This window comes from Cupressus sempervirens, chromosome 3, assembly GCF_028749045.1.
Source record: "Cupressus sempervirens isolate cs-2001-9-10 chromosome 3, ASM2874904v1, whole genome shotgun sequence".
Lineage (NCBI taxonomy): Eukaryota > Viridiplantae > Streptophyta > Pinopsida > Cupressales > Cupressaceae > Cupressus > Cupressus sempervirens.
This window is the reverse complement of record NC_143120.1, coordinates 781,823,186-781,849,846: the sequence shown is the minus strand read 5'-3', so window position 1 is coordinate 781,849,846 and position 26,661 is coordinate 781,823,186. Positions and strand designations below refer to the sequence as shown.

Here is a 26,661-nt window from a genome sequence, read left to right as displayed (position 1 = left end):
CACCATAACTATACCTGGTAACAACATCGCATCCCTTCTACATGAAGACAAATCAGAAAATCATATGACCAAAGGCATAGACAACCCAAATACAAGCCACCAATCTGAATATGCATCAATAATGATAGATCAATGGGCAAAGACAACCTATATCCAATCCATTATTGCAACTTGTAAGTATAGACCGCTAACAATACTTCACAACTTGTCGACCCAATAAGTCGTCATACATATCCAAACCATATCATCATGAGACAACATGAAATATAATTTGAGTATACAATGACATCAAAACTTAAATCTCCAAAACATACAATGTCATAAACTTACAATGTTACCATAGTTAATATTATCATAAACCATTATGGATTAATATATCACCAAACAAATCATATCAAACTTGCACCAAATCTAAACCAATGTGTAGAGCTCTCCAAGATATTTTCATTGGCTATTTAAAGTCCAAAATCTAACTCTATATGCCCAAGTTATGCCCAAATTTATTCTCAAAATAAATTGTTATAATGATTTAGAATAATTGAGAGGTGGGGGTGAATCAATTATCCTCAGGTTCAAATGTACCAATTCTACTTTTAACATTCTCAAACAACCTAATCAATATCATAAATCAGCTCAGTCTATATAGCATATCAATAGCAATTAAACATTATTTAACTCTTCGTTCTATCTATGTGTGCTAACTAATAGTAAAATAAATAACTATAAAATAGCATGCATAAAACAACATCCACACATTTAGATAACACTTTTACACAAGGATTTAACATGGAAACCTAATTTGAGAAAAAACACCAAGTAACATGTTAATTTTTCACTCTTTTTAAGTGAGCTCGATTAAGATCCAACTCTATTAAAGGTTATACAACACACTATTAAATGTGAGCTTGTTAAAGGATTTCATCTCCCTGTTAGGAGTGGCCTTGTTAGAGGACTTTGGATCATTCCAATAGAATGTCACCTTGATTAAAGAGTTTACAAAATGATTTTTAGGTCAATCTTGATTAAAGGATTTTGTCTACCACAATGGTTAGAATGTAATAGTATGTTTGATCTGTAAAACTTACAACTTACTTTGCAAATTCAGATCTCCATTCACTCATCTGGTGATTCATTGACTGACCTTCATTCACATTTCCATCATGGATATGCTTGGCATCTCCTCAAGCATTCACACTTCACCTTTGTTGCTTTATTTTTCATAGCTTCTCCTTAAGATCATTAATCAATAACGAACTAACTGGAGAAAACATCTCTTATGCCTCGTTAAATAGGTAATTTTAATCTTTTTCCTCTTAAACATCACCGAAGATCTTGGGGTTAGGTCAGATTCATTGAATCCTTCCATCATTATGTTCTTTGTCTACTTATTGATACTTCTAGAAACTTTAGATGAAATCATTATCTTTGATCGCATAACAAACTCTCCTCATGCATTAAATACTCTAGCTCATCAATTCTTATCTTCCACGCACTTTGACTAACTCAAAATTTCAACTTTTTCAACCTCAAACTCAATTATTTACAAACTATAACTTTTATTTTCACTCGACAATCACTATGTTCTTCTACACGGTTGTCACTATATAGCTCAGCATACACTATTTTGTTTCAGTCAACATCAACAAGCTCACTCATCCATTACTATGCTTGGTCGCTACTAACCTTCCTTCATCAATTTGCTCGGCAATAACTATCACTCAACTTGAACTGTTTGTCCAGCTTCTACTTAAGTTTCATATTCTTTTGTTTTAGCTCCTTCATTGACCAACCAACACTAATACTCAGTCATGCTTAGAGTTTAACTTAACCCTTGTCAATTCACTTATTCATCTATTTCAACTATCTTCTTCACTTCATGTAATGATTGAAAAACACATTATCTTGTCAATGACTATCTTATCAAGTTTCCATTGTAATCCCATGCTACTTAACTTATTATCACTCATTAACATCACTAGCTCACCTTGCTATCTCTTATTTTCAAATCATCTTCATCAATCATAGATATGGCACACTACACTATTAGTATATATCTATCCAATGGTTAGACGGTGTCTTACCAGCAGGTTTGGCAACAATGATATTATAAAAATTATTCCAATTGTAATTTCCAACATAAACAGCATCTAACTTTTAGGCGCTTAAAACTTGACAAATTTTCAAAACCATGGAATCAAACTTACACCAAGTTGTGGTGCTCTAAATTAGTTGTCCAACAACTATAAAAAGTTCAAAAATTGATACCCTGAGTGAAAGGTATGGTTGCTTTACCAAGATGAATTTTTAACCATTTTTAAAGAAAAAAATTTTGTGACAAAAATTTTGACGACATTAAATTTGACGGTCATCATTGGCTAAAACTAAAAATAGCATTGCATTTTCTATCAACATGGCCAAACTATGGCATATTATATATCAAAATTTATGGAAAAGCCAACCTAGGTCTAATGGTGGGGTCTATTTTTTCCTAGGAGGTCATTCCTACAAGCTCCCCCTTAAAACCCTCATTTAAATGAAACATCCAAAAAAAAACCTTTAGACCAATAATTTCACATGCCCAAAATCTATCAATAACCCATTATAACAAAAACCTCAAACTCTCAAATCTGCAATAAACAAACTATAATACTCATTATATTCTTTCATGCATTCCTATGGATTCAATCTAGGGTTACAACAACAAAACCATAGCTCTAATACCACTTGTAAGAAAACTTGAAACCACAAATATTATCATTTCAACATAATTCATAATAGATCTAAAATAAATAAGCACTTAAAATCCATATGGAAGAGAATAGCAACATACCCACAAAAATGTGACACGAGATATACCCTGGGAAACCCTTGTTGAGGAAAAACCCAGCCTCCAAAAGCATCAATCACCATATATTATTTAGCAAAAAACTAATTGCAATACAACCATGAAAGCCTTCAATGCCATAGCCACCACCAAGAAATCCATGTGAACAAGAATGAATCCACATGTCCCATGTCATTCTTTCAACCTTCACAAATACTCCCTTGGCTAACCTGCCAAGCCTTATCTTGCTCAACTTTCCTTTCTTGACCCTTTTTTCCCTTTTGCCTTGCCTCTACAACTACTCTTGTGGTTGTTTTTATAGTAACAAGCTCTCAAAAAACCACCAAGTGGTATTACATAAACCATGTGCTACCAAACCCCCATTGCCCCACATTTAATATTGAACACTTAATATTTTCACCAGTATTAAAAACTTGCATCAAATATTATCACAATGTTACAATACAACTCATCAAATATATCCCATGGGAATCTCTACATGTTGCACGTCCATCTAGGTGCTCCTAGGTGCAATAATACATAATAAATTATTAAGAATATTATGCAATGTGTGCAACACACATAATCTCAACAAACATCAATAAGCATGATGTCAAATGTTGTCCTAGGTCCAATTAAGAAGAAAAAGAAATGAGTCATAATTTTGCCACGATAGGAAAAAAAAATTGCAAAGGGAGTGGACAAAGTTAGCCAAGGTAGCATCCATCTTTGCTTCTCAAGGTGATCTAGTCAACCTTGAAAAAAATGAAGTACTTTAGAATATAGTGAGATCTCTTCATGGCCCACATATTTTTGAATTATCCACCACCCCTGACATCACTTCAACTACTTGTATTAAAGCGTCAACATTAGTGTTGTCGTCAAGAAGTAATTGTTTTATAGCTAGAAACACTCCTTGAGCACAACCATCATTAAAAGCATTTGTGTGGAACATGAAATTCCATAAGCATTCAAGCATTGCATTGTTGATTTATGGTACATTAACATCTCTTTTTATGTGGTAGATAATCCTTCCTAGCATGATTTGGTTACCACATTGACAATTTTTATAAAATTCTCTAAGACACCTCACTTAGACTAGAATCAGAGGTTAGTCTAGTTTAATAAATTCAGTAATAGCTTATGTTGAGTTATAAAATTTAGATTGAATTTATGTTGTTCTTTCATTGAAATTGTGTATTTAATTTCACTTCATACTTGTAGGTTACTTGTAAAATGCAATTAAAGGACAAGAGATATGGTGGGAGAGCAAAGAATGGAATTACAAAATTATGTATGAACTACTTTTTTCCATGAGTATATGATAAGAACTACAACATCACTAGTTTTTTGATAGCTTGCAAAAAGTAGTGTGATTTTCTTAAAATTGGCAGATATCTCCAACAAATTAAAAATTACATAAAATTTCTCTCTAATGTTGGAGCAAGAAAATTAGTCTTGCAAATATGCTTAAATAGAGGACCATCTAGTTAAAGGATATCTAGGATTGGCTTAGCCTCGAGCAACTATAAAATCAAACAAGATCATTTCCACCATAAATCCCATTTTGGTGATCAAATAAGCTTACTCTTTGTTGGGCTTAAAAACTTGTCCCTAAAATAGGTTCCTTCTTTTGGTTAGCTTTAAGGGGCAAAATACTTACAACTGAAAGACTTATGTGCATTTGCATCACCCTTGTCTTTAATTGTTCTTTATGTGGAGCTCAGCTTGAAAAAGTTAATCACCTTTTTCTCCATTTTCCTTTTGCCTCCTCTTGTTGAGATTGGCTTAAATGAAAACTTCATTGGGTTGCCCCTTTTAGTGGAGAACTTTCTAAGACATGTGAATCTTGGATTTTTTCTCCATTGATATTTCATTATTTGCTTCCATTTGAGTGGTGGCCCACTCTAGTCTAATTTCAAAAATTTTGTGGGAGTGCATGCAACATAAATTCCAAAATGAAGTCAAATCACTCACATCAACTATTCAAAAAATTGAAGCCTCTATTTCTGAATATGTAAATGCATATTGTGTCAAGACCAAGAATACAGAGTTCTACTCCACCTCACATTCTCTTGTGTATTATATAAATGGGATCGCATCTCTCTTCCTTTCAAGTGTAGCCTTTTGAACAACAAGAAATGGATTAGTTGGAAGACTCCAAATTAAAACTTCATAAAGTTAAAGTTTGATGGTGTCTATAAAGGCAACCTAGACATTTCAGGCATTGGTGTTGCTTTGGAACTCTTAGGATGATATATTTTCTACTCTCTTTAAGAGAATCCCATATGGCGCAAATAATATTGTAGAGGCAAGTGTGGTATTGATGGGAGTAAAACTTGAAGCCATCCTCAAGGAAGAAAACTTGGTCATTGAAGGGATTCGCAAAATATTATTTCAGCTATTAAGGAATTTGAGTCCTCCAACTAGAAAATTAATTACTTTTTACATTAATTGTGGGGACTCCTCCTCCATATTTAACAATACCAAATCATTCATTGTTACACGAAAGTCAATGATGTCGATGATATCCTAGAAAGTAAAGATTGCCTACATGGGTTAACCAATTCAATCTCATTAGGCATGTGAGTTATAGATGGTCTTCTCTTTAATAATTCTATTATGTTTAACACTCCAAATTGATTCTTTATAGATTTGTTGCTTTTACCTTTCCTCCTTTTTATTCATCTTATGTTTGGAGGGCTTCTTTGATTCTTCTTTTGGGGTTTTTGGTTGTGTTGGGGCACTTAGTGGTGTTCAAATCTAGCAACAAGTGTTTTGGGGTCTAAGGGTTCTTGTAGTTGATCTAAATGATAGAGAGTTCATATATTCTCTAATTTTGTTTAGCACGCTTGTTTCTTATTTGCTCAAATTGTGTGGCAAGTGTCCCTTGCAATTTAGTTTTATCTTTTTGTCTTCGACCTAGGGTCTATTATGCTTCATAATTATCATTGCCCCTTTTGGCTCACTTTTGGATTTTTGGGTGACTTCTACCTATGTGGTCAAATTGTTAGGTCTGTTTCTTGCGGATTGGTGGGGTTGGAGTTGTTTGGTTTGCAGATGTGTTGTGTAGTGTAGGACAAGGACAAATTTGGATAGCTTTTAGTTCATACATCTCCTTCATATCTACATTATGACATCCTTTTTAGACTTGATCATACTTGGTGGTATGTACGTAGATTTTATCTTCCACTCCTCTAGATGGATCTATTTTCTAGTTGTGTGGGCTATATTTGTGCAATTAGCTTAAACATCACATTTTAACGACTCATTCCTAGGCTAAAAGTGTTAAATAGAGTTGACTATTTTTCTAGGCTTAATTTTTTCCTTAGTGTGTGATGTTTAAGGGTTGTCATATTTGTGGGATGAGTTAGAGAGCAGGGTTTATTGTTTTTTGGCAACATTTGATTTAACATGTTTTTATCATTTGCAAGAATTCTTGTCTCTTTGACATGCTCTCTATGTTGTTCAAATTATAGATATGCATGTCCTATTGATATGTGCGATGCAAACTTCTTTTTGCACTTCTAACTCATCTTGTTGAGTGTTCTAGTTGCCCCTATGTTTTATTTGTCCTGCTCTCCCTTTCCTTCTTTTTGCTCGGATTAGGAGTTATTTATTCATGTCTAGAATTGTCTATTTTTTTTGGCTATCAAGTCATCCTCTATCCTCAACCCCTATGCCTCTTCATGATGTAGTGTTTTCTCTTGGTACTCCTTTGTGGGTGGGCTCTTGTTTGCTCTTATCTTGGGTGGTGTCTTGTGAGGTCCCTCTCATTTACTTGTGCTAGTCTTTCTTTTTGTTGAGAGTGTCTTAGTTCAGAGGCAGAAATTATGGACGGCATGTCTATATTCCTTCTCAATGCTTAGCAAATCTATGGAATAGCAGTTTTCGAACCATTCTCAATTGAAGAACTCAAACAAGTTTTGATTAAGTAAAAACAAGTTTTGAAAAGCCCTGAAACCTTGTACAAAGGGACAAGAAAGATAAAATAATGAGGAACATAAAACAATTGTGGAAAACCACATGACAAACTAGAGGGACACAACCAAGTTTCCCACAAGAGGGAAAACTACCCAAGAAATCACAAACCATCAAGAATTACATTTTGGTCCCGACTTTTCAGAATGCAAAGACATCAAATGAGGGTTTGGAGGATTTTCCTTTTTTTCCTTTGATTGATGTCCAACCATCCTCCACCTTCCCAACGACCTTCTACCAATCCCCACTAACCCCCAAAACCCTCGCTGCAGGAGAAGCACTAGTAGCAAAGTTTTCAACAAAGTCAATAGTAGAAAAAGGGACAACATCAACATTCTGGCTAAAATCTGCCAAAGGGACAAATCGAATCAAGAGAGTCAGCAACAAGAGAAGTGTCAGCATTCAAAACCGTCGAAGGGACAGCATTCAAATGGCTAGAGACATCAGCATAATCCTCATCCAAATTAGCATGAGAAGAGTTATCTGACCTATCCACCTTCGTGGATACTTTCTGAACCGTATTGTGATCATCTGAAACCCCCAACCACCATGAAGATGATTTCTTCAAATGAACCTTGTCAGAGGAGCATCGAGTAGCGAGATGGTTGGTCATATGACATTTCCTGCATCTAAAGGGGATAGCCTCATAATCAAGAAGTTGAATCCAAGAACCATTTGGAGAAGCCAACTTTATCTTTTCCGAAAGCCCCTTGGAGACATCTATCTCCACAAGGATGTAGGCATACATTGTCCTATAGATATTTGGAAGAAGCTGAATCAACCATCAAAAACTCAAACAAGTTGTTATATATATTGTTCAACATAATGCTACTTGAATACATCTACATGATCACTGTGTCTATAAACTCCTCTCCTCTACCCTTCTTCAAGTAGGTGGTCATTTAGAGTGGTTTGTTATTGTTGATGATCACATTGTCATCCCTTATCACTGTGAGTGTGTCTCAAGGGCTCAAATAGTATCAATCCAAATGTAATCTTTGGCAAGCTTGGGCACATATTTGATCTAAGCAAGGATGTGAAGAGATGGGGATGGCTTAGGAAATTTTAAGTCTTATGATGCAAATGAAATCATTCACTTGTGAGCATTTTTCATGAGAACAATAACGACTTTTTCATCAACGAAGAAATATATACCATGGGACAACTTTGGGTCTGGCACATTTTGTCTCCAACATTGATGACATTTAGCTTGGGATTAAGGGCTTTAGTTACCCATTTATTCCTTCTATATGTGTTTGTTTCCTTGTGTTCACATGTCCTCGTGATTTTGTGTTTTTCTTAATTATTCTATAGTCTCTGTCGCATCATGTGATGAGAGAGAACGGACATTAACCCACCCGTGTAATGGCCTATATTGTTTGGTTTGTATTCTACCTCTGCATGTCTCTCTTCTATCTCTCTCCTCTCTCCTTTAGCTTGGGATTAAGGGTTTTAGCTACCCATTTGTTCTTTCTCTATGTGTTTTTGTCCTTGTCTTCATGTCCTCTTGATTTTGTGTTTTTCTTAATTATTCTATAGTCTTTGTAGCATCATGTGATGAGAAAGAATGGACATTAACCCACCCGTGTAATGGCTTATATTGTTTGGTTTGTATTCTACCTCTGCATGTCTCTCTTCTATCTCTCTCCTCTAGCTCTATATGTAACTACTTATTACTTAATATATTACATGCTAAGTGTTTTTCCCAAAAGAAAAAAAGAAAAGGAAAAAATTTGTCATCAAAGTGATAACTTAAAATGTGGTGCAAATAGTAATTGATAATGCAACAATGTATGTGGTGATTGATAGAATCCTCCAAGAGAAACACGAGACACTTTTTGAACACCCCGTGGTACATCTTTAACCTTCTTTTAGAGGACATGGGAAAACTAGATTAGGTCGTCCCATTGGTAGGAAATGCAAGGAGGATTAGAAAAAAATTCTACAATTGCCCTTGGACTTTTCACTTGGTGAGAGAACACCACCCAAGAAAAAGAGTAGGTAAGATCAAGAGACACAAAGTTTGCAACAATCTTCTCAATATTAAGGGGCATTCTTGGTTCATTGACATTGAAACAAACTTTCATGCCTCAAACATAGTTAAACTAAACTTATTCAAAAAAGTTTAAAGAAGTGGGTGTTGCACACATTGTCTTCCATGACCTATTTGCACAAAGCGCTTCAAAAATTGTGAAGATAAATTCTAAACTTAAATATTTCTATTTTTTTAATTTAAATCCCTCATTATAGAAAATTGTAACTTTAATATTTTTTTGTATTTTTAAAATATAAATCTCAAATCCCTTTATCCAAATACAAACCCCAAATGGACATCTTTAAAATGCTATCGATGGAGCTAGTGCTTCTATCAAAAATTATCACAAGATGAATTACCTCAAATTTGATCAAATAAAGTTGATTAGCGAAACAGAGAACAATCACCTCACCTAATCTATTCATGTGGCAAGATACTTCCTTAACCTTGATTTTCCTTCACATATCCTAATGAGAGGTCGTGGATAACATAATTGCATGCATTAGAAGATAACACTCAAGATTGAGTTGCGAAACCTTATTAATGCTAAATTGGTAAATTATCTAGAATCAAGCAGTAAGCCATTCTCTTCAGGGCTAGCTAAGGAGGAAGAACCACTCTCACCAAATATAACATTTAATCTTTCACATGCATTGCACAAGTTACAAATTTATAATTTACAACATTACAACTATTGATACATTGATAAAAATATATTTTGACTTGGTTTTTTTGCAACTCTTCAATGTGTTAATTTACATGTTCTTGGTGGAGAAATTAGAGTAGAAATACCTCAAATCTGTGAAGGTTTCCCTTTCACATTTTATGTCAACTGTGTAGTTCATCTAATTGTGAGTACAATTGAAACTAGTTTGGAGTTATCTACGCAAAAAAGATGAATAAGTTAACTCAAAAATGACTCAATGACCTTGTCTTTGTATATTATAAGCTTGAGTTGCACACATAAAAGGTAGAGGAAATATCAAATGATATAATTCATTTGGATGATATAGATCCTTGCAATGATTAGACAATGCAAGACCAACCTTCATTACTTACCATGGATGACATATGTGCTTTGGAGAAACATGCAATAGACGGTGGCTGTAGAATTGGATTCACATTGGATAACATTGAGGAGGATCAAGGAGATTGAGGATGGTGAGGAATCAGTGCTAGTGCTAACAAAATCTACTCCAAGAGGGGGAAAGCCATAACCTGCTATGCCAAGTGAGGCAGCATGACCACAATGAACTCTCAAGACTACACCCTCTAGTTCTACCTCTCCCATAGTTTGGAAGAAGAAATGTTAAATATATTGATTTACCATTTACCATTTACATTTCATTTTATTTAAAAAATAAGCTAGTTGAATATTTTTACAAACTATGAGACTATCCAAAACTTACTTTAAAATCAATCGAATATAACTAGACTCAACTTGTTTATTCTATACTCATTTATTAAACATAAAATAAATATCATTATTATTTTTTTAATATTTTAATACATTTCCAATTAAATTAGAACAATATTTTGTTGTAAAATACATTTTTGAGCCATGACAAGTTTTTGCCACTACTCTGATCTTTTCAACAATTTTATATGTTTCTTTTTCTTAACATCTACGAAGAGTAGCATGTGTTGGCCAATGTGTCCTTTGTTAGCTTAAGGCCCCCTTAACAACGATCAGATGTGCTTCTTGCCATTTCATGTGATGTTCATGGCATTATGTTTATATCAAAAAAGATGAATAAGTCAACTCAAAAACACCTCAATGACCTCGTCTTCATACAATATAATTTTCAATTGCACACACAAAAGGTAGATGAAATGTCAAATTATTTAATTTATTTGGACGATATAGATCCTTGCAATGGTTAGACAATGCAAGACCAACCTTCACTACTTACCATGAATGACATATATGCTTTGGAGATACATGCAATGGCAGTAGATCGGTTTCACATTGGATAACATTGAAGAGGATCAAGTACATTGAGGATGGTAAGAAATCATTGCTAGCAATAACAAAACTTATTCCAAGAGGGGGAAAGCCACAACCTCTTGTGTCAAGTGAAGCAACACAACCACAATGAACTCTCAAAACTATGCCCTCTAGTTCATCTCCCATAGTTTTGAGGAATGAAGATGTCAAATATTTTGATGTAGCATTTTACCATTTACATTTTATTTTATTTAAAAAATAAACTATTTAAATATTTTTACAAACTATGAGACTATCAACCATTTACATTTAAATCAATCAAATATAACTAGACTCAACTTGTTTCTTTTATTCCCATTTATTAACTTATCTCATCATTGAATTTGTTTTATTTCTTTTTTCCAATTAGATTGAAGCAATTTTTCCTTGTAAAATATATTTTTAGGCCTTGATAAGTTTTTGCCACGAGTCCAATCTAAATTATATGCTACTTTGTTTTAACATCTACCAAGAGTCGTTTGTGTTGAACAATGATATCCTTTGTTATCTTGGGGCTGCCTTCATGAAGATCAGATGTGCTTCTCGTCATTTCTTGTGATGGTCATGGCATTATACTTGTATCATTTCTGTTTTTCTAATGGCTGTGGGCTACAAGCAATATGTCTATACACTGTTCTGAACATTTTGCTGTGTGTTCCCCTCAGTGATCTGTTAACTGTCTATTTATTGTAATCTATTAATGCATTCTTTTCAATTTTAAAAAAATTGGAAAAAAAAAATAGTAATCTTTTTCCGTGAATTATTACAATATTCTTATATTCACCATTTACTATTCTCGTGGAGCACCCAGCAAAATGAAAAATTGATTTCCCTTGAGCAAGTCCTTCCTGTAAAACGTACGTAATTCCATTTTGTTTATAAGCCTTGTCTCTAATCTTGGAGATTGTGTCAGGTTTTAAATTAAAATCATTTGTAATAAATTGTTCGACTCGTCACTCTAAAATTTATAATTACTCGAGACAATTCCAACATTGATAATGCCTAACAAACCGATGTTAGTCATGCACGAATCAGTTCATAGCGAACCCATTGGACTTGAGTTCTTATGGTGCAAGCCTTTGAGGATCACGAGGGAAAAGAGATGTTTTGCGAATATTATTTAGTGCACAGAAAAGCATGACAACCCGTTCTAAGCCCACACCTGCGCCTCCATGAGGAACAGCACCCCACCTGTACGAATGAAACAATTTTAAATTATTGTGAACACTGAAGATAGCAAATCACCTCTGCCAAGTATCAAAATTTTATCCAGACTACATAAAAAGAAAATGAATCAAGATTTTCAAAATAAAAGTAACCCAGTTGATATGAGCATATCCAGACCTAAAAGAATCTATATATGTTGAGATCGTGCTGACATCAATACCGCATTCCTTTGCTCTTTTGGTTAGAAGCTCTGGGTCATGAACACGTTGGGCTCCTGAAATGATTTCTTCACCTGAACAATATGATATTAACAATAAAATACATCAAAGGATTGTTATTACTTTCGTAATAGGAACATGATGTACTCTGTCAATTGATGCCTGATAGCTCCCTCGGGAAATGAATAGTCAATATTAAAATGAGAGTGCCCAGTTGACCATTCATGTTGAAAGACGAGTTCCTGTGAACTACTACTAATAAAATAGACGCCATGAAGATTGAACCCAAATTACACAATGATGCATTGCTTTCACACAAATTGTACGATAATGAAAGATCTAGTGAGTTCAACAATAAAATAGTTTGTAAGAGTAAACCGATTGCTGAAGAATTTACAAATTTAATAGAAGTAAGCTATAACTGCTGCAGGGCACGGACAGATTTTGTTATTGTTTATATTACTTAAAAATTGTGGCGATTATGATATTGTTGAACAGTGGTTCAATAATGCTATGTTTATATTACTTTGAAATGTGATGACTATGGCATTTTTAAGATGAATAGTGGTTCCACAAAACTATATTTAAATTACTTCGAATGATAATTATGACATTGTCAAAATGATAATTATGACATTGTCAAAATGAACACTGGTTCAGTAATTACTAATTCCATAATAATGTTTTGATACGCAATTGAGTAATTTATAATTTGATGCACGTACATGTATGTGCTCAAACGTTAAACAAGTTTTCAGCTGACTACATTCTTGTGGACAAGTGGATGGATGTATCTTTTGGCTTCTAAAGAAGGGACGATGACTATCATCATGTAGAGGGCATAAACATTTGGAATGGGATCGAATTGCCATCTGAATCTTCTGGGGCCTGTAGTATCTAATACATCTAGGGTTTCTATGCCTACCATTGTGGACTGAGGTCTAGGTTTTAAGTTGTGAAACTCTAAAAGGACAAAGTTTTCTCATCCTCATGCATATTTCCATCGGTCAGCATAAACCCTTGTTTAATGAAGTTAACAATTAAGAATTAAAACATACAGATTAATGTGTAACATTTAATCTACGACTGATACTAATGCATATAAAATTAACAAATCAATACATACATATATGTGAATGAAGAATCTGTGTACCTGTGCACAATAAGAACTAGCAAGCACACGCATTATATATATCAAAATTCACAATTTAATCATTTGACTTTCATTCAATGTCAATTTGAAGCTAGTGAAGCTGGATGCTTAAACCACATTAATGATCATACTATATCAATTTTGTATGGGAACATAATTATCGGCTAATGAAACAAGTGCTCTCTAAGCATAAGTAATGATTTATATTTTGATAAATTTTGTTTTTGGCAACTAAAGTATCAACTAAACCTGATGCTCCTATTTGAGAAGGGATATTATACTGGAAACTTTATAATCGCTGCTGCCACTTTTGTTTGGAGGGAGTTATTTATATCTCAATGTTCTGATATTGGTTATAACAGTAAAGAAATGGAAACCAAGCTTATATGAATGACAAGGAGATAACCATTTCTGAAATGAAACAAAATGAAGTGAAATGAAAAGGAATTGTACAACATAAGAATTGAAACGACCACTTCAAGTTAGGTATCAAGTAAAAGAGGAATGATAGGTTTTTATTTTGGTCATTGTTTTTGGTTGTGTTTTGATGGGAAATAACTTCTTGTTGAAAAAGGAAGATAGAGGGAGCTCTGGAGATAGCTCGCAGCTACCAAAAGGAGATGAAAGAGAGACAACAATTGCTTTCATCCATATCGGGCATGGTTTAATCTTGTTAAAATCTGTCATTCTTCTTGAATACAAATAGTTTGGCAGAAATAAGATTGTTTGAAATGAATCTTTTCTTAAATGGCTAAAAAGTATGGGTGTAAATGTAGCAAAGTTCAAGAATGAGATTCTTGAAATCAACAAATATATCTTTGAATATGCAGTCCACAGTATTCTGGAAAAATCTTCACCTTTTTGGTGCTATGTCTCATTTGTTACCATTTCATTTCATTAAATGCATTATAGCTCTTGAAATTTGAAAGTTCTGTAGCTTTTCTTGAATCTGTATCAATGAAAAAGAGTAACCATAGAGGGGCAAGGTTTAGAACATTAAAAATGTATAAAAATTAAGTATGAAAACATCCTTAATGCTGTTCATGGGGAATTGGTTATTTCTTTTCATTCTGTACCATCTTCATGATTATGACCTAAGTGACAGGGTTCGCCAAATTTTGGCCATGACATTCGAAATTCGGCAAACCTTAAATTCCTACATAAAAATCTACAAACTTCGCCTGGAATTCGTACAGTAAATGGTGTGTGTTTTTTTATTAGGGCTTCTGATAAGAATTTTAGACCATTAGTGCCAAACGTCGAGTGAGACGGAGGAGAAATGTGGAGCTGAAGAAGTCGTAATCGAAGCATCTAACAGCCGGCCATTTCAATCGTTGGAAGACTGCTAGCAGCCATTCCAAGCCTGCAGGTCAACACAACTATTGTCGGTCATTTTTTAATTCGTCGATTTCCCAAGTCCCTATCAAACGAAAGCTCTACTATCCCAACGATGGAAAGGCACATCATTGAAGCGATAACCAAAAAAAAATTAAATACTTAATCTATGCATTTAACTTTTTTATTATATTTATAGGTATTACTTTATTTTCAATTTTCATTTTAATATTTTTCTTTTTTAATCTTGTAATACCAATATTTGATAAGTCTATCAAAAATTTTGATGAACTAGAGGTGAAATGTTAAACCTAGTCTTAAATATTGTCTCACACATTGTCAGAATGAAGTTAGCAAGTCAATATGAACTAGATTATGCCCAGTGAGCCAAACATGAGAAAATTGCTTTATAGCAGAGTGGTAAACAATGACTGCATGTTAAGTCATGTTTGCAGCTATGAAACCTTGACCAAGGTGGTGCAACGGCTTGCATGCGTCTATCACTTCAAATGATCTGGATTAAACCTTGTCAGAGGTCATGCTAGATAGGAGATAACTTAGTGTGTGACCAAGTAGAGTCGTGTAAGGTCAGAACACCCAAGCTCAGATGGTGATACAGTTGTTTGCACCATCATGCAGGTTAGGGCTGCCCCCAGTAGAAGGGTGTGCAATGAACCATTAGGTTTGTGGATAAAGGTAAAGCACCTCAATGATACTCTCCCTCTGAAAGATTTGTCAGATTACTTATGGGAATTCCAGATTTGACTCAGACTCTGTAGATCCCTAGACTCTTCTTCAGTTGTTTATTTGCATAATGTTTAATGGTAGACATAGAAATAGTGCATATACTTCTTTTATATTCTTGTAAAGTTATGTAATGATGCTTTAGATCATATTAAGAAAATTGTAGATATATCTTTAGTATTTTCCCTTCTCCCAAAAAAAACAACCTCAACAATTAGTTATTTGGGAAAGATTATATTTTAATTATGTTACCTTTCTTCAAAATAACTTAGCTTGTTACAGATTTTCAAGGAATGAATACCAAGTGGCCATTCATGTTCATGAGAGAGGTTATATGGATCAGTGTTCATGAAATATATCTCATGAAGAGTTGACACAAAGCTGTGAAAAGTTAGTACCAACAAAATAATATTAGGGACACTAGTCCTGGTAATTAGCTGCAAAATACAAGGAAATGTGTTATATATAGAAAAAGTGGGCAATAAAAGAGGCCTAGGGAAAGAAATAAGGGAAATATTTCCATCAACATATATGATGGAATGGGCCTACAGGAATTTCATAAGTTTGTATTTCAGTTTCTTAGTATACTGCACTGATTATTTGTGATTTCATTATTAATTCCAACATCTAACTTGGTCATAGGTCCATCAGAAGCCTTTTGATGAAATACAGTGCCACCATATTGAAAAGGCTCTTGAAGAAAAAGGAAAATATAAATCATATTTTGCAAACCAAGTAGAAGCATATTACTCAAATAAAAGATATGCAAAAAGGTGCCTTCTGTCGGTTAGAATATATAAGTAGTAGCAAGAAGTCATAAGGGTTCTGAAGCTGCATGAAGAACATGGCTGATACAGCATTCATTGTGAATGGAATACAATCAACAAAAAATGGTGAAATGGCTTTGTACCATAAAATCATTCACTGAATAGTTTCCAAAACTGAAACTCAAAATAGACAAGTAAGAGGATACACATATCAAAGGAAAATTTGTTCAAGGAAATGGTATAGAAAGTACCCCGAATAAATACATCAAATGAGTTACTATAGAGTGGATCATCCACGCAGGGCATGGTATAGAATGGTCTTATAGCCATCGGGTACCGATGAAGAATATAGAAGTCAGTGTCATACCTGAAACCAAAGAACAATTTATTAACCAATAGCCCAAATCTTGTAGCAAAATGCATTGTGCAATATTTACAGAATTTTGTGAGCTTACTTCTTTCTAACTAATTGTCCCAATTTTCTCTCAGTTTCTGTGTTGAGATCACCAAGTGGATCAATTTCTATGCCAGCATCCTGCAGTCAAAAGTGGTTTTTCCTTAAAAAAAATTTAAAACAGAAATGGTCCTCAAAAAACTACTTTTCTTGGAAGTGCAAGGATAAATCATTAACTCACATTAGTTAAAATTCTCCGACCCTCTCAAAGATACTAAAATATTACATGTAGAAAATTAAATAAAAAGGAACTACCATGAAATCTGGAAGTGAACATTTTACATACTTTATAAAGGGACTACCATGAAATCTGGAAGTGGACATTTTACATACTTTATAAAGGAACTACCATGAAATTTAGAAGCAGACATTTACATACTTTAAAACTAGAAATATCCTAGTAAAAATGATTAATATACTCTAAATTTAGAGAGAGCACATATAATTTTCAATTTATCATTCATTATGATGCAGAAGGAAGACTGACTGCCCACTAGGTTAATTGCAGAACTTGGGGTGACCCCAACTTGGTTCATACAGAAGAACAGGTGTGTATCCATTGTTTTTGCAGCTCTAAATTGCAATTTACAGACGATCTTATGTGGAAGAATAAAATTGAACAAAAAAATGTGCAACTTACTGTGTTATGGTAAATCAATGTTGTTATAATGAATAATGGAGATGAAAGCTCCTTATATAGATTTATAAGGATGATGTTTCTAAAAGAAACAATCGTGAACTAAAGACGGAAATAGAAACTAACTCATAAACTAAACACTAACTAAGATGACCATTAAAGAGATATTGCATTATTTTGATGCCCTTCTATAATGCCCATCGTCTAACTATTGTCTTCTAGTCACAAATTTTTATACCATTCTGCTGCCACTAAGACCCTCCCTGGATCCACAAAATGTTAACAGGCAAGAAGTATTAGCATGAATGCTGATGATACTACATTGGGGAGTATCCTGAGCATTGGAGAGTATTGATATGTTGCATTCATGACTGTGTTTGTCATTGATGTCAACATAGCATGGTTTCTGTAAAGACTGACTGAGTAGCAAATAAAGGTCTTGATGGTACGAACAATGGTTTGATTGTTTGGAGATGCGCAATTATGGACTTGTTTGGCACATTGTCCTGATGACGTGGTCGAGTTCATAGAGTCTAAGTCGAAGACATACGAAAGATGTACCTTATTTACAAAGAGCGATTCGGAGACAAAGCATTAGGAAAGCAAGTCCTGATGTTTGTTGGCTATCTTACCTCTGAGATGTAATGAAGAGATGTGTTGTCAGGCAGTGACAGAGGACAGTCAGCTGATGATGTCAGCAAATGCGCAAGCCTTAGTATCGCACGTGCAAAGTTTTCTGTAGACTATGAACCGACATTGCTATTGTAATTGTAGTTAATTAATTATCTTATTATAATTAATTGGTAAAGCCTCAAGGCCAACTCAAGGAATTATTATGAAGATATGGTATAAACGAAAGATGTTTTCCTTGATTGTAAAGGTAATGATGTGTATTGAGATTATTGTTGAAGTGCGAAGTGTGAAGTGTGAAAAGAAGCAGAGTGATTACTGAATGCATGTAAACAATCCAAAGAATTATTGGATGCGAGATTCGAGATCTGGTTGCAAGATCTGAAGGAGCAAAAGTCCAGTTGACAGGACAGAGATAGAGGAACAAAGTACATTTCAGTTCTATTATTCTGCAAGGAATAATACAAAGATCATTTGGATAGTGGGTTCATTGGTCTTGCCCTTGAAGCTATTTGGGCGGTGTGTCCAGCTATCTTCCACAACTCCTAACAGGGACTCATATGTACTGAATGTTGTAACAAACTCTGTCATATTCCCTTTTCAACACTAGAAATTTGGGCACCAATTTAATCTATCTCCACATCCGGATAGATTAATAACATTATTTAACAAGATGCCTACCAGTCACAATGGGAATTTAATTTAATTGGCTTCAGAACTTTATTAAAGCAAGTGGAATTAAGTCATTTTAATGGTATAAAGTTATTTACTTTATAAAATGACTTTAAGTGACTACAGGATGAAAAGGGAGTTTAATCCCACATTCCTTGCTCCTTGGTGTTTTTCCACACTTCGAGGCTATAAAGGAGAGTTTGCATTGGGATTAACAATATGCGAGAATTTATGAACTAAATACTCTTAAGTTCTGGTTGCATTTGATGTGACTGATCTGAGATTTTGAGGATGAAAAACCTCAAATCTGGAAACTCAAAAGGAGCTGGACGTTACCCCAAGCTTCTTAAATATTTTCAGTTGTTTATTTTGGGCAGAGGTCGGCAAGGCAAGAAACTCCAGTTCAGATGACAAGGTAAGTACCTTGGTCTTTGCATTGGAATGATAAATACAGTTGATATTATACAGGCAGCCGAGTTGATGCTTACATTTTGGTTTTGAGGAAACGGCATTTGGAAATCAGTAAATTACTTCCCAAGAGCTACATATTTCAAGTCGTTTTTTATCTTCACGTGCTTGGAGGAAAGTCAGGCTAACTTGGTCTGAGATAAGTCTGGGTCACGATATCAAACAAGGTCTGTTTCAAAACGCAGGAAATCTCCATTCTATGCTACCAGCAGGGTGTCATCTTAACGGTGAAAGCGAAGCTACACAACCATCATTCTACGTCCATAGTGAAATATTCAGTCGGCTTCTCCAGTTCGCGGGTTTTTACGTATTCTGAGCAGACAGTAGGAACATCTCGCGTGACTCCAAGGTAACGCTGCCAGACGAACTCGCATAGCACTGGGAGAGATTTAAGGGCATGAAAAAACATTATATGCAACCGCGGCCATCTCAGGAGGTGAGGTCCCTACACGTGTTGATACTGTCACATCGGGTAGCAGGGTTTTACTGGGCGTGTCGTCATGGACTGAGAACATCACAGCAAGAGAGAACACCTCCCTTTTTGGGCATATTAAGACTGAACTCGACATACCAGTAATCCAAGAACTCTCCAGTTAGACGGGTTTGTTCGCAACCCCCTTCTCCCTCTAATATTGAAAAAACATGGTTGACTGTTATTTTCAGCATATGTATTGTCTTGTTTACATACTGTTATGTTTGCAATGTCTGGTACTACCAATGTTTGAATCTCAGAATAATTATTTGGGCTAGTTGTATAGTGTTATTATACTCCAAGACCAGCTTCAGCAAACATTAATTTAACTGGTGTAATTGTTCTGAGTTTTCCTCCATAACCATTGTTATCAAATGTCTGCAAGTGGTTTGAATTTTAGTGCATCAGAATTTGGTAGAACCTACATACGGTGGTAACAGGACTGCTACAAGAGGTCTGAGAACTGTTTGACAAAATTACAGCGTGTACAACCAGTCACACGTTGGGAAAAAAAAATCACGTCTCAGAATATTACAGACTCCTAACAGGGTCTATCCTCTAACAAGAAATATTTATATTAGTACATCATCTTGTGGGTATCATCCCCACCAGGGTTTTCCCTCCGATAAAAGGTTTCCCTAGTTAACATATCTGGTGTTATTGTGTATGTGTATCTCGTTGTGGTTTCAGTTTATATTACTCATATGGTTAAGATTGTTTAAGTTGATAATTGGGATATTAGTTGGATAACTGATTCACAACCCCCCCCAACCCCCCCCCCAAATTATATCAGTAGACTATATATTCTAACAAGAAGCCATTATGTTGGGTCCAGGGTAACAAGCATATAACTCAATTTAGCCAAAGATACCAAGATGAAATTGAAACCAGACAACAGAATCCGAGATACGGATCAGCACATAAAGCATTATTTTTTAGGAAAAAAAAAAAGTAAAACCAAACATATAAATTTGAGGAAAAAAAATTAAACCTAACAGATAATTTTTTAAGCGAAAAATATATAAAAACATATCAAAGAAACTTTCATGAGACATAAATTTTGAATTTTTAGCATCTGTCACATATTCAATATCTGGTTATTGCTCAGAAGGAACATGAGATACTCATAAACATATACATGTATATGTAATATGTGTGTGTGTGTGTGTGTATGAAAAGAGATTATCAAAACTGATTATACAGAATGATCCGATCTGGTTCAGTCTCTGTCAAAATGCAATGATCGTGCTATCTGTGTAAGTCATGGAGATGGTTCTGTTACTCACTATTTTCCATCAACCGTGAGTTACATTATCATGTTATCATCAGTCTATATTACCGACTGAGATCAAGTTATAAGACATAAAGAACCCAATCATGATTAAAGTTATCTAGAGCACATTGTGATTAAATCATGACTAATGTAATTAAGGTCATCTCATGTAGAGACATGACCCTATCGGCCCAAAGGGCGCACATGACCATTCCCATGATTATATATATTGAGTGCCTTGATCTGCACTTATATATGTTAACCTGCAAATATTGAGGAAGCATCAGTAATACAGATACTCATTGAAAGAGCAAGAGACAAGTAAGGCATCAAGAAATCATAAAAAGCATTTAATCTATACCTCTGCTGTGATTGATATCAGAGTTGAAGCAATCTGATCTATCATTGTCTTGCAATTACTTATATGGTAAACTTCTACCTCTGATCTCACATTCCTTAACATGGTATCAGAGCTTGACTGGTAGAACGAGCATTAAACCGACTGTGACTGATTCAAGATCACTGAAATTTTCTTATTCACCACATCAACCATGGTAAACAATATCAGAGTTGAGGATGGACTGGAAGGTGTCTCTAACTTTGTTTCATGGAAAATTTGAATCACAGAAATACTTCAAGAACTTAAATTAGAGTCATTTGTAGAGGAAAACAAGAAAATACCTAAAGACGAAACAGAAATGATAACATGGAAAAGACGGGATAATAAAGCTAAGAAAGGACACCTACCACTTCAGTGGAAACACCAGTTGGAGGGACAAATGATGGACCTTCCTTTCTTACTGGATGAGGCAAACCATTGATGTACTGACATAAGGCCCTAATTTCTCTTTTTTGTTTCTCGTAACCCTCTTTCACCTTCTTCAACCTATGTAGAGTCATCAAATTCTTCTAATATTTGCTCTCGGGAGGCACAACCAAGATCTATTTCCGTAACATGGTATTCATCTGGAGCAATATAATTTTGGCTCTTGTCGACCGTAGGAGTCACAATCTGCAAGATTTTGGACCCCAATTCTTCACTAACAACCTTAAGTATATCTTCTTGCTTTCCCTTTCTTTTTTGATTGGTTTGCTCGGTCCAAAATTTCTTGTAATTCAATTGCCGGATCAACCTCCTTTTGTTGACTCATCTAAATTTGTTGCCTCAACCATTCTAGAATGGGTATACATTAGTCCCCTAGATTCACCACTTGCTCTTTCCTTTGGATTGCTCGAATGTCAATCTCCTCTTCACCTCCTGACTATCCACTGTTACTTCAGGAACTACGGCTTCAATATTTGGAAGATGTATTGCTATTGTAGGAGCCTCTTCCTCTAGTGGACCATCTCCAGCGTTCATCATTTCTCGCTCTAAGATTGTAGCGAGATTTTCCTCTGTAGCAATATCTTGATCTCTCCCTCTTTCTTGCGCGGACTTTTCATAGGCATTTATACTTAGTCTATCATGTACTAGCCTATCCAAATTTTCTTCTTGCTCAAATCTCCTTATGCTTGTCTCTACCTCCTACCTTTCAAATGTTTCTATCTCTTGAACACTTGGAGTGCGACTTGGAGAAGAGGGAGCATTTCCATGTTTCTGCTTCTTATTTTGAGGCTCTTGGATGACTTCCTCAATCCTAGGATGCTTCCCTCGAGATACCTCTTTCCCTTTCTTGGTTCCTAGATCCTCTACTGGAGTTCCTCTTTCTTCAACAGTCCCTTCAGATATTTGTCCCAATTTTTCATCCCTAAGTGGTCGGTGACCAAGCAACCTATATGTGAATCCATTAGCTAAGGAAACTAATTTTTCAAGCTTACACTCAATCCACCACTTTGTAAAACCCAAGACAGGCTTTGAAAGAGCTTCCAATTCTGTAACCTCTTTCCTTTTCCAATCATATGGCTGAGCTATCATTTTTGGACTGAATCCTTTTTGCATCACGTTTGGATCCTCCTCCATTTGATCAGGAACCCTGAATATGTTACATGTTCTAATAATGCTCAACGGTAATCTTGAATGCATCTTCTTTCTAATCTCATTCTCATCTGCAGCATTTGCCCAAAAAGGTCTTCAAGGTGAACTTTGTGTTGGTACTTTTATCTTGCTACTAATGTGATCTTGTTGTAGGGATCAAAATCATTCCTTTTCGGATGAAGCAAACAACGGAAGAAGTGGAGCTAATCTGATGATCTCTCTACAGCCTTTAGACATGGGCATACTTCAGTTTTTCCTTCTATGGAAATTGGGAACTGTAATCCCAACTTCTTCTTCCTTTTTTTAATCTTGTCATAGGTCGTAAATTGTCGAGTAAGCTCTAACAAGATCATATTGTTCGTTGGGTACCTAGGAAGTTTGTGTGGCTCCATGGAAAATTCCTGAACTCAAATGTATGAAAAGGTGGAAAACTGAATGAACCAAGCGCTGCAATCTTTGACCAACTTCATCGCACCAACTAACAATCTCATATGTAGCCTCTTTTGTAGTGTTCTCACTATGCACATGGCAAATTTATCATTAACCCTTATGTAGTCATTCTTTGAATATAAATGCAACTGCGGGTAGCATTCGTGAACTTTGAAGTGTTGGGTTCTACTTCCAATCGGTCCTTTGCATCGTAGTCCACCATAATTCATTCTCCCTGCTAGCATGTAGATGACATAAAAGCTTATGCAAAATCTCCTTGTTTGCTCTCGATTTATCAACTATTCATTCATATTGTCACTTATGAGCCCAACCCAATCTATTTTGTCACCTGCTCAACAAAATACCACATCCAAGATTCAAATCTATAAGAATGAGGCATGCCAAATATGCGACTCAGCATCATGATCATGTCACTATACTCCCTCTGCAAGTCGGGCCATACAATTTCCTTAGGAATCTTGGAATGATGCCATGTATTTTTTTTCAACCATCTTTTGTTGATTACTTCGTCACATAAATGGACTTTAGAGGTGTAGATTCTAAGTGCCTACTCCTGTGTTTTTGTGACCATCCTCAGGTAAGAAGGAATCCCAAACATTTCAAAAATGGATACTGGAGAAAAATTTCCCAGAATATTTTGTTCAGAATCCCTGATGATTTTGTTCCTAGGACTGTAGTGTTTGGTACATTCCACGATTAACTCTAGATGCTGAAAAGGAGGGAAACCAACTGCAGCAACAATTCCACTTCTCACAATTCTTGTAGCTAGGTGCATCGGATGATGGTCATTGTATACAAGCATTCTCCAATTAAACTCTTTCAAATCAAGGTTGCCAAGGCTTGTATCTCCGATTTCTGCCCACTTCGACATAATTTTGGATTTAGGATAGAATCCTCTCCTTTCATTCTTTATCAATTGTCTGTGTGTTTCTCCTATTCCCCCGGGTTCTACCATTCTTCCTTCCTGCAAAATAGAAAATGTCCACACGTAAGTATATGCAGAGAAAGCATAAAAAGCACATACAATTTGTCCAAAAGACAAAGATTTTGGATTTTTGTCAGAATTTCCATATTCCCCCTTGAGATTCACTTTCCAATTTCCACAAGAAACATGCAATTTTCCAAAACTCACCGAAAAGGTTCCTTTTTGATAAAATTCAAGATCCTCTGTCGCAAATTCCTAGAAAACTCCTCAACGATTTCAAAAATTTCTCCAAAAATCTTTTTTCAAAACTCTTTGAATTTCACTCCTAGTCTCAATTTGCTCTTCAAATTTTTGTGTGAGAAGGACTGAATGAAAGGGTTTCTTATATAAATCATCCTTCAAAATAAGCTACCTTTAAAGCTGTAGGCTAAAATTAGGTAGTTGTTTTATTTAGCCACTAAGGTTTCCATCTTTTTGTGCCACTTGTCGCTTTTTTGTTTGTTTTCAAAATTTGCCATTATTGATGTTTTTTAGCTTCCTTTCTGATAAAATTCAAGATCCTCTGTCACAAATTCCTAGAAAACTCTTCAACGATTTCAAAAATTTCTCCAAAAATCTTTTTTCCAAACTCTTTGAATTTCACTAATATTCTCAATTTGCTCTTCAAATTTTTGTGTGAGAAGGACTGAATGAAAGGGTTTCTTATATAAATCATTCTTCAAAAAAAGCTGCATTTAAAGTTGTAGGCTAAAATCAGGTAGTTGCTTTACTTAGCCACCAAGGTTTCCATCTTTTTGTGCCACTTGTCGCTTTTTTGTTTGTTTTCAAAATTTGCCATTATTGATGTTTTTTAGCTTCAGGATGAAGCTAAGTCTTCATTTATCCCATTTTGATTTTTGAATTTTCTAATTAATTAAATATTAATTAAAATTAATATTTAATTAATTTCCATGCTTTAATGCAAAAAATCAAATTTCTTTCCAACTTTTTCTCCAATATTTCTTTTTTGGATTATTCCTAAGTTTCCGGTTTGGATTCTGGTTTGAAATTCGCTCAAAAAAAAATTGGACTGGATTCGGGTTCATTTTGGGTTCATCCATATAATAACTTTTTTAAATTTTACATGTGTGTGTGTGTGTGTGTGAAAATATGCTGCAGCAAATAAGTTCATACACCACTATTACTACTAAACACAAAGACTAGCTATTGTGTCATCCGAATTGACAAACATTCATCAAGTTATGTCTTCCTTAAAACAGAAGTCAAGAAGAGTTTACGCAGCAATCTTGAATCATCTTGAATCCCAGAAATTAGACACTTGGTTAGATTCCTACAAATAATGATTGCTGCCCTGAACTGTAGGAAATAACATTGTAACTTGTGCATTCTGCAAACTTAAGTAACACCAAAAATTTCAGTCATGCCCATCAATATTATTCATCACCATAAGTCTGAAACTAACAAATTATCCTCTAATCATATCTTTTAATTGGAATTACAACCGCAACTTCCAGCTGGAGTGTTGGAAAAAATGGCTTTCACCGTTTGTCAACAATCCCAGTGTTTTCCATCATATTCTGCCAATTTTATTATGGTGCCAAAATAATGTTACCACATAAATTATAATCCCAGACTTCTGAACAACGACTAATAATTATGCTGATATAATATATCTAGCTATTGTATAGTTTGGTTTTAATATTTTTCTAGATGACTTAATTCTCCGTCAATTAAAAAATTACATTCATGAATATTCTATAAAAACATTAGTCTAGGCTCCTTATTTTTGTAGTGACTATCAATCTTCTTTGTTTCGGATGTGAACAACTAAAGAAAATTCGCATCAAATTCACAAATTGGGAAAAAAAATTGTTCAAATTCTGCCCGGGCTCTGCTAACATCTAACACATTCGCTACAAATTCCCCCAAAATCGAATAAGGTTCAAAATATCGAATCCATAGGGAATTTCCTAAGTTACCGATTCGGATGCGGATTCCAAAAGCGGATACGGTATGCAGGGATTTTTTTTTTTTGGATGCGGATGCAGGAGGAAACGTATATATATATATGTGTGTGTGTGTGTGTGTGTGTGTATATATTATATTATAATATTAACATATGCAACGAAATGCAAGAAAGATACAAAAACAAATCATTTGATAAAGCATAATATGACTATGAATCTATGATACTCAACAGTTAATTGAACCCTTAAACAAAATTCAAGATATTTCAAAATTCATATGATATTCATATATCAATATCAATATGTGCTTGTCCAACATTAGCATTTAGTCTTGACTCTTAAACAATAAGTTCAAATAGGTCATGTTCAAGATTCCAACAAAATAAAATTTAAAAACATGGTAAATGATTGAAGTCTGAAGATTCAATCAATCAGAGTCTGGCTCTGAATCATAGGGATTTGCAAGAAAATCCACATTCTCATTGTCATCTCCAACTGCTGAAAGATCATTTGAACCAAGCATGGTT

At 34.8% G+C, this 26,661-nt stretch overlaps 1 protein-coding gene across 1 annotated transcript in view; it reads right to left on the bottom strand.

Moving 5' to 3' along the window:
- Window positions 1-11,672: 11,672 nt before the first annotated feature.
- LOC149569118 (aspartate--tRNA ligase 2, cytoplasmic-like) overlaps window positions 11,673-26,661 on the bottom strand; it is a 36,928-nt gene continuing 21,939 nt past the window's right edge. Inside the window, exons 7-10 of the mRNA XM_089821903.1 lie at window positions 16,667-16,746; window positions 16,463-16,578; window positions 12,172-12,286; window positions 11,673-12,018 (exon numbers count right to left, since the gene is read on the bottom strand). Coding sequence (XP_089678029.1) covers window positions 11,892-12,018; window positions 12,172-12,286; window positions 16,463-16,578; window positions 16,667-16,746 — 438 coding nt within the window. The 3' untranslated portion in view covers window positions 11,673-11,891. The remainder of the gene's footprint in view (window positions 12,019-12,171; window positions 12,287-16,462; window positions 16,579-16,666; window positions 16,747-26,661) is intronic.